Source organism: Eschscholzia californica, unplaced genomic scaffold, assembly GCF_041429995.1.
Source record: "Eschscholzia californica isolate CP2 unplaced genomic scaffold, dmEscCali1.0.p SCAF_5, whole genome shotgun sequence".
Taxonomy (NCBI): domain Eukaryota; kingdom Viridiplantae; phylum Streptophyta; class Magnoliopsida; order Ranunculales; family Papaveraceae; genus Eschscholzia; species Eschscholzia californica.
The window spans coordinates 43,265,502-43,275,115 of NW_028238472.1; the positions used below are offsets into that span (position 1 = coordinate 43,265,502).

At 35.8% G+C, this 9,614-nt stretch overlaps 1 protein-coding gene and 1 pseudogene across 2 annotated transcripts; one reads left to right on the forward strand and one right to left on the reverse strand.

Annotated features, from left to right (window-relative positions):
• The first annotated feature begins 579 nt into the window (after positions 1 to 579).
• LOC147539442 (receptor-like protein kinase-related family protein) lies at positions 580 to 1,527 on the forward strand. Its single transcript, XM_086643658.1, has one exon. The coding sequence runs from the start codon at positions 663 to 665 to the stop codon at positions 1,443 to 1,445; it is 783 nt and encodes a 260-aa protein (XP_086499784.1). The 5' UTR covers positions 580 to 662; the 3' UTR covers positions 1,446 to 1,527.
• A 2,624-nt stretch (positions 1,528 to 4,151) lies between these two features.
• On the reverse strand, positions 4,152 to 7,628 carry LOC147539443 (putative disease resistance protein At1g50180; annotated as a pseudogene). The gene is made up of 2 exons (XR_015225694.1): positions 4,831 to 7,628; positions 4,152 to 4,520 (listed from the first exon to the last, which is right to left on the reverse strand). The product of XR_015225694.1 is annotated as a putative disease resistance protein At1g50180 (transcript).
• Between the last annotated feature and the right edge of the window lie 1,986 nt (positions 7,629 to 9,614).

Consider the following 9,614-nt stretch of genomic DNA (forward strand, 5'->3'; position numbering starts at 1 on the left):
GTACAATTTGCTTAATATGAGATTTTCTAGACGTACTTGCGAATGACAATGTTAGGGTCCCATGACCCGAGAATAAAATGTAATAAGAAAACACAAACATATTAAAATCAAGACTTAAATGTGAATGTTTTTTATTCTAGCCAAATGTATCAGTAGCTGTTACGGAGTCTTGAAAGTCGTCTTTTGGCCCCTCATGAGGCCTAGTTGCGCATCCATTCGGTCACCGTTTACATGTTTTTGTTTTTGTTGAAGTCAAGAAGTTAGCTATGACTAATTTAAGTGGAGTGGTGGTACCACATTAGAACAATGGTGCCAAAATACTACCAATCAAGAGTTGCTTGCAGTCTACTTGACTGTTCTTCCATGTTCATGATTCTCATGTGTTTAGAGAGAGAGAGAGAGGCAGACAGAGAGGATGAAATCTTCAATATTTAGAATGAACAATTCTACGCCACTGAAATTGGAAAACACAAACAAACAGATATAAAGTCAAATAAGACACTCAAATTTCAATTCAAAGATAACATAATTCCAGGATAGAGAAAACTACCCAAAGTCAATAATGTCTGCACACTTAAATCAGACTCCACTTCTCAATCTCTGTCTATATATAGATATCTTCTATCTTGAACCTTTCTGTAATCAGACTAAATTCCAAACCAATGGCTTCTGTTCTTCATCTTATCCTCCTTTTGCTTCTCCTTCATACTTGCACTTGTGATGAAATATATTATATGAGCTACTGTAATAACTCCAAGATCATAAACAACACCAAAATCTCAAACAATATTAATCAATTATTGCCCAAATTAGTCTCCCAAACTTCCCTCCATGGCTTCACCTTTCTCTCATATGGAACTGGGTCAAACCAAGTTTTCGGTCTTGCCCAATGTAGAAAAGATGTTATTAACACTAAAGAATGCTCAACTTGCATAAGTGATGCAGCAAAGAAGATTCAAACCCTTTGTCCAAACCAAGCCGATTCAAGACTCTTGTTTGATTTCTGTTTTTTACGTTACGATATTCGCAACTTCTACGGAGAGTTAGATACTTCTAATGGTGTAACTTACTATAACACCGAAAACGTTGCAGGAGATTACGAAGCTTTTGCGACAACTTTAGGATCATTAATGGATAATGTTACAGCAGAAGCTTTGGTTAAAGGTAATGGAGGATTTGGTAAAGGCAAGGTCAAGTTATCACCATTTGTAACACTTTATGGTTTAGTCCAATGTACTAGGGATCTGTCCCAGTTATTATGTGGTCAGTGTTTGGCTACGGCTATCGAAAATTTTGACACAGCTTGCAAGAACAGGAAAGGATGTCGCCCCGAATATACTAGTTGTTACGTTCGGTACGAGCTTTACCCAATCTATTTTCCTTTCGATTCAAATGAAACAGTTGCTAATAATACTTATTCAAGAGCAATAGCTTTGTCTACATAGGTTTAATTTGTCTTGTTGAGATTTCAAGATTGTACTAAAATGCTTTTTGAATTCAAATAAATGCCTAATTATAATTTATAAAGGGTTGTTATCAATGTACATATGTATCTTGTTTTTGGTTTTGAAAAGAGTTAGAGGTGGCTAAATGTAGGGTTCTTGTGAGTTACAAATACTAAAACTCTTCAGAAATTTTTATAATCTTGTTCTTCATTCATAGTGAAAATGACCGGCCTATTCTTTCATATGGAGTAGGTCTCACCAACCGAATCTCGTGAATCTATGTAATCTTATTCTATTATCGAGACTGACTATTTCATCTTTATACATATGTGAAGGGTTTGAAAGCAAGACAACTATTATCTAGAGTTTTGAGATATTACTCTAGGGTGATTATGATGAGTTTCATTTCTTCATTTAATAGCATGACATAACAGGTCTTATGATGGACCTTGGGGGCTGGGGCTTTACTAAATTTTGACACTATGAAAGGATAATATATTTGGTTAACAATGGAGCAAAAGTAGGAAGCAAGCAAATTTAAGATTAATTTGTTTCTTCCATGAATTTCACTTCTCTTCATGAATTTTTGAGCTAAGATCAACCCCTATTTTGTCACTATAATCCAAACCAATATCCTAAAGCTCGATCGGGTATTCATTTTTCACTGTAATCCCACTCTTTTACGGATTAGCAACATCAACAAAATATTCAAAAGCTTGATTATATAAAGAACACCATCCGTTATTCATTTGGAGTTATACTTATAGAAATACACACATTTACATGTTATATGGTTTTTTTTGATAAATCAACCACGATCTACGTTAGTCATTACAAGGTATTGATGAATCATCAAGATGAGATAAGCACGATAACTGCCTAAGTTAAAAATCAATAATTAAAGGGGCCTAAGATTGAACAACATACAACCTAAAACCCGACAAACTTATTAACATTTATATTTTTAATAACCCCAATTCAATAACTATGGATTCCACCTCTTTTCGGAATCGAATTTAAGACTTTGAGGTCATTTTTGGCGTGTAGGAATCACGTGGAAATGGAGTGTGATTCATGGGAATCACAATCTTGACTAATGTTTGGCTCGCGGAATGCAGGGGAAGTCCTATTCCTCTACGAATGGGATTCCCCGTAAATGGGGTAATAGCAAATCCATGGAGGGGGGAGGGGGGTGGTGGTAGGGGAAAATCGGCCCACCCCGGGCCGGTTTTTTGTACTTGTCATAATACGCTGATTTTTATATGTAAAAAACCCGACCAAAAGCCCGTATAAAATAAAATAGACCATCCATTCAGAAATTGGTCTTTCGTTCCATTTTTTCAGTTTAAACCTAATTTAAACTTTATTTTAAACAAATATTAACAATCAAAAGATTATTGTGAAACTAATATTGTGTGCAAGAAATCAAATGAATATGATCCAACAATGGTAGTAATAGTCAACAGTTGGTAGCCCAAGTGGTTCCAAGGTGTTGACATAAACTCCAGAAAGCCCGTATAATAAAATAGACCACTCATTTAGAAATTGGTCTTTCGTTCTGTTTTTTCAGTTTAAACCTAATTTAAACTTTATTTTAACCAAATATTAACAATCAAAAGATTATTTTGAAACTAATATTGTATGCAAGAAATCAAATGAATATGATCCAACAATGATAGTAATAGTCAACAGTTGGTAGCCCAAGTGGTTCCAAGGTGTTGACATAAACTCCACAAAGCCTTGGAGGTCCCAGGTTCGAATCACCAGAGAAGGTAGAATTTTTGGTTATTTGAATTGAGATTATTAGAGTATAAATAATGTTGTTGGGCTTCAGGCCATTGTCTTGTTGGGCTATAGGCCCGGTCTTGTTAGCGTTTGAGTGGGCGGTTATCGAGCTTATCACATCTATGATGTATCAAATGCCAAATATCACGACTTACGTAGATCATAGTCGTCTTCCAAAAAAAAAACAATGGTAGTAATAAATGCTAAAATTTCTTTCACTCAACAATACATCGGGACAAAAATGAGAACAAGAGCAACAGATTTCAATAAAAGATAATGCCTAACTTGATTGATTATTCAAAAATAAATTTTTTAATTTAAATGACTTCAAAATTTAAGCATTTCAATAAATAACGTCTAACTTGATTGTATAGATAATATATATAACATTAATAGGTTCAGTTCGGGACCCACGGGCTTGTCAGAAAAGGACCAAACCGGACATAAATACTGACTCCATAAAAATGGACCTACCTTTCTAAACTGGATTTTTTTGGTCCATTTTTTTTTGTCCGGTTTGGTTCGGTCTTCACTGGTCTTTCGGTCTTTGTGGTCTTTAGTTTCACCTCTAGAGGGGGGTGGGTTTGTGATTCTCATTCCCGGGAATGATTTGCTTTAATATCTATGGACAAAATTCTCCTTCACATGATATTTTAATTAAAAATATTAGAAACTTAGGATTTCAGCCACCACTATAACAACTCTCTCTTGCTCGAGCGTAACTCTCTCCTTATCTCTTGTTTTTTTTCTTATCTCTCATTCTTTGTTTATTCAAATCGATTTCATAATGTTTAAAAGAAAAAAAATTAGCTGATACCTTTATTTATTTTAAATAAATCTTTAAATACTGCTTAATTTGGTGTCTCGCTTTACTCTTTCATATATATACAAATAAATATGATTAAAATATATATAACAAAATTGACATATAATTTATGTAGTTTAAGTAAAAAAGATATAATATGACTTTTATAAAAGTTTACATTCCTATTCCTATACGAACCAAACACCAAGTTAGGAGTCTATAAAAAATGGTATTCCTATTCTTGGTAAAGCCAAACATAAAGCTAAAATAATCTGATTCTCAGGAATTGATTCTGGGAATGCGATACCCATGAATCACATTCCATTCCCGTGCGCCAAACATGGCCCCAGGGTTTTGGAGTTTACGTCAACACTATCAACCACTTGTGCAACCAAGTGTTGGCCGGTAGTCTTGCTATTGTGCATTGAATCCACGCCAATTATACAAACGCGATACCATTGAGACATCCTGTGGATACTTAGCATCTGCAACAACGATCAAACAGAAATAGCGAACCAAATGTTAAACTAAAAATAGATTACCGATATTTAGAATTTCATTTTAGTACTTAATTAAAAAGGGTATTCCTGTCTTTGGAAATGTTTTTTTGTTATCGATCGTTCGCTTTTTTATCACTAAAAGGGCGGCGACGACTATATGCTATTTCTTAGAGACTAGTAGAGGCTGAAAGATCGGTTGACCAATCGTTTTTTTTTTGTATGTTCGACTTCCTAATAACATACATAAAATGATAATTAGCTAACCAGAAGTAATGACACATACGTATATATGTACCTTCGATTGTGTATAATTCGCGTAGAGTCTTATGAAGATCAGTGATCCTCAAATTGTGAAACCCTGTATTCACAAAAGAAATGTGTTTGATCTTCTCCCAATCAGCCCCAACATTTTCTTTAACTCTGTTAGTGAATTCATCTGGCATCATAAATAACTTCAACTCTTCAACTGTACTCAAATCTTGTAATCCATTAGGCAGCATTTTCAAAAGTTCACAACCTCCAATCACTAGACATCTTAGGCTTATCAAAGCTCCTTCCTCCATTACCAACTCCTCTAATCCTTTTAATGCACATATTTGTAGGACTTGTAGTTTAGCAAACCCTCCTTTAGAACAAACCAATCGTTGCCCAACGTATGAATCGAATAATAACTCGAGAATCTTCAAGTTTGGCAACTTCTCTAGTACCTCCATTGGGTCGACTTCTAATCGTGACCTTGACAACGTTAGCTTATTTAAATTCGGTGGAAAAACATCGGGTGTTATCGGTGGCTTTGATATGGTTCCATCTAAGAGTAACTTGTACATGAATTTGTGGTTTGAGAAGGGCCTCAGGTCTGGGATTTCTTCACTACAATGTAATTCTAACAATCGAAGTGAGTCTAGTTTCTCGATAGATTCGGACATCTCCTCATTGAAAGGAACTAGACTTCCTATAATTACTAGATCTCTAAGTAATCTTAACTCGCCCAACCTAGCGCCTTCTATCCAACTACCCGAAGTCATCCTCAATGTTTGAAGATTTGTTAAATTATGAACCCCCGAGAAAATTCTGCTCGAGTAATAATCTTTGATGGAGATGCAAGGAAATCCATGAATGTTTAGATGTCTTAGTTGGGATAGTCTCCAAATTGCAGTACTTGGGATGGTTTCAAGACTAGTAGTTTTCATATCTAGAGTTTGTAGATTTATAAGTCTAGCTATGGAGTTTGGAATACTGTTGAGACTAGTTCTCTTTAATCCCAAGTACTTTAGATGTATAAGTTCTCCGATCTCCTCTGGTAATGCACTAACACATCGACCGTCATTTAAGTCTAGTTCCAACACTCTTAACAATTTGAGAGTTGTGCATAAAAATCTATAGAATGGTTTACCTTTGACAGCAATCCTGTAACACATTAAAGAACGGATGTTACGGTATTGAGAAAAGCATAACTCCACCTCCTCAATGGGATGATGTCCCTCGTGAATAGCAAGTCGACGAAACTTACTTGGCTTACCAAAGTCATTTCCGCTTCTATAAACTTCAAAGAACCTATCTTCTCTAGCCTCTCTAATGGCAAGATCACGAAGTAGATCGTGGATGCGGCATGTGTTTACCCTTCCATCTGATTTCCTTCTAACCACTTGAATCATACTTCTATGAATTAGTTCCTCAAGGCAATCCTCTGCAACGTCTTCCAATATTTCCTCTCCTCTTCTATGTATAAATTCTTCTGCAATCCAGTACCGGATCAATGTGGATGCACGGATTTCACGATCTTCAGGGAAAAGACCCATATGCAAAAAGCATAGCTTCAAGTTCTCCGGCAAATCATAGTAACTAGAAGCTAAGATACCCATACACGAGTACGAACTATTTCCATGATTACTAAGTTGCCATTTTACACCATTATTTACTTTAGACCAAGAACTTAGTGTCTTATCTTTCCTTGAAAGCAATCCTCCTAACACGACGATTGCTAGAGGTAATCCTTCGCATTTAGCCACCATCTTCCTTCCCAACTCTTCCAATTCAAGTGGGAATATGTCTTCATCAACATGCCCTAGCGGAAAGATCTTCTTGCAGAATAGTTCCCAACTTTCCATTTTATTTAAGAAACGCAATTCGTGAAGTCTTCTAGAAGGATCAACATGTAGAGCTACTTCTTTGTTTCGAGTGGTGATCAACACTCTTCCCATACTTCCATTCGGCAAAGCAGAGTTTAGTTCATCCCATGCTTCAATACTCCATACGTCGTCTACCACGATGAAGTATCTTTGACCTTGCAAGCACTCGTGAAGCTTGTTTCTCAATTCCTCCTCTGATTCTTGATCTTTACAAGACACTTTCAAGCTTTTCGATCAATAAGTTCTGTAAGAGCTCCTTCATTTGATATTGTTGAGACACATAAACCCAACCAAAACAATCAAATGACTTCTTAATTTCTTTGCTTTCATAAACTTTTTTGGCTAAAGTAGTCTTCCCAAGACCACCCATACCAACAACCGAAACAACAACTCGCCGTGCCTCATCTCCCATCAACAATGCCTTCACTTCTCTTATGCTATCTTCGTATCCCACAACATTGGATTCCTCAATTATTGGAGCTCTCTTCTCTTCACCATATCGATTCCTAACCGAAGATTCTCCACCCGAATCTAATCTTTCAATAATCCCAAATTTGGACTTATTAACGACGATTTCATCAATCCTAGAGTTGATATCTTCAATTTGAATGGCAAGTTCATGTCGAATTGGTAACTTTTGAGTGCAAGAGATGCAATTACTGAAGTATCCACGTAGCGACTTCGTAGTACTTACATGAGTTTGATTTTGAGTACTAATCTTCGCCACGAATTCATCGATAACATCTTCAGCATGGTGAGTAACATCTCGGATTTGTCTAACCCAAAGATTGACTCTTTCATCTTCTCTTCGACTAACATCGACGGACTTGAGGAAAACACGCATCCAATCGAGCTTGTCTTGAAGGGCCCTCACTTCTCCTTCTACTCCACATAATAATTTTGCTTCTTGAGTTAAGAGATCACTCAATTTCATCAACAAAAATGTTACAACATTGTCTGCCATTATTTTGGAATCAATCAAGAACAATAATGTTGAATAAAAAGTAAATGATTCAATGAATATATTGAACCAATACCATGACAAGAAAGATATAATACTTTTATAGACAATGAAAGCCACTCATTAGTTAATATAGTTATTTTATTATAACCACCAAACTATTTTTATCAATAAATCAATAGTGATTAAGTTGACTCCATGAGTCTTCTCAAGAAAAGTCCAATACAATTTATTATTTTTTTTCTTTTTTTTTATTCTATTTTTTCTTTTTTGACAAATGCAATTTATTTAGGTATCAAAATTTAGGTGGTGCTCCCATCTGTGACCAAAGGGTGGGGCCGAGAGGCAAGTTATAGCCTTAGAAATTTATAAAAGTATAGGAGAAAATGGAAATTAGCCCCTTCAAACTAAGATATTTTGACTAATACTATTCCATTAAAATGGAGTATACAATTCTTCTAATAGAGTTGGACCTTCTTTGCTTTCGATTCGGTCAGGCTGAACCCCATGCTTTACGTATTCTTTTGTGGATTTTTTTTCTGAATTTCGACACATAAGAAAAGTCGATCAAGAAAAAGTGAAGTCCTTGGGAAGATCTAAAATGAGAAATTCAAAGACCTACGCTTTACGTTAGTCCGTGAAGCTATAACAAACCATAATGGACTAACTTATGGATGTTAAATGTTAGATTTTCTTGAATATTTATCAACAACATATAATCTAGTCAATTTCTATCGACTATAGACATCTATAGGCGCCCCTACACTTGTTTGAGTATAAAAAAACTTCTTACTATACATCTTCCTCAGTCTACTTAGTCTACTGTCACTGACAAAATCCGGCATCGACACCGGCTGATGGACCCTCAATATCATGGACTGGGCAGACCGAGTTGATCCCCCATTAGGTTGGTTTAGGTCATCTTTAAAGTAGGAAGAAACCATGGATGAAAGAGTCTCTAAAATATTTGGGTGTATATATAGTGGGACTTCCCCACTGATTTCTAAGTGTGGATTTATGGACGAAGAGGTATATAAGCATTTCAGGACCCATTAAATCAATTTTGATTTGAGTTATGTATAGCCATTTTGGTTTTTAATAAAAAAATAGGCTTGTTCACATTGGTACTAGTCCGATTTCCCTAAATAACACTTGGATCGACATCTCTTAGAGCTGAGGGACTGTTTGATCTATATGCCCTCGGTATGGTCGATTCGTCTTTATTTCTTGGCTACCAGATCAACCAACCACACAAAGGAAAATTCATCATCTAGCAGCAGATCTTCATTATTAAGAAGATAACTGAGAATACCAATTTTCGACATCGTCAGATATCAAGAATGCTTCTTAGACAGAATTCTGCATGAAGCTGTTTATATAAACAAACAAACAAAAAAATCCATAATCCTCGACATCCAAATCATGTTTGTCGCCTCCACAAGGCGTAGCTTGGTCTCAAACAAGCACCCCGTGTTTGGCATCACTAATTTAGTTCCTCCATTTGTGTTTAAATAGTTAGTATATGCCACTAACCCTTGGTTGGAGCGGTAAGAGGTCTATTCTCTCACTTTTGACAATTAAAAAAAAAAAAGTTAGTACATAATTAATCCATATTCTTCTTGAGAACCGGTCGGAAATTTCTGGTTTTACTTCTCTACGTTGATGACATCCTGATTACAGAGTCATCTTCATCATCAGATATACAACTATTGGTGGCAAATTTATAAAATCAATTTGATCTCGTAGATAATTGGAATTTATCTTATTTTTCGGGAATGAAAGTCACTCAGCACCTCAGATTTTTTTGTAATCACTCCGACTCAACAACAAATACAATGGATTTACTAGAACGTTTTAATCATCCAAACTGCAAACTGGCCTGAAGTCTGGATCCAAGCTATTTGGTGTTGGAATCTGAGTCGATTTTGACTTAACCCGACTCGTCAAACTCAGAAACAGAATGCACCATTGCGTTCGTCTCACCGAGTT

Excerpts from the sequence above, each read along its gene's own strand:
- LOC147539442 (XM_086643658.1), top strand. The coding sequence starts at position 663 with ATGGCTTCTGTTCTTCATCTTATCCTCCTTTTGCTTCTCCTTCATACT.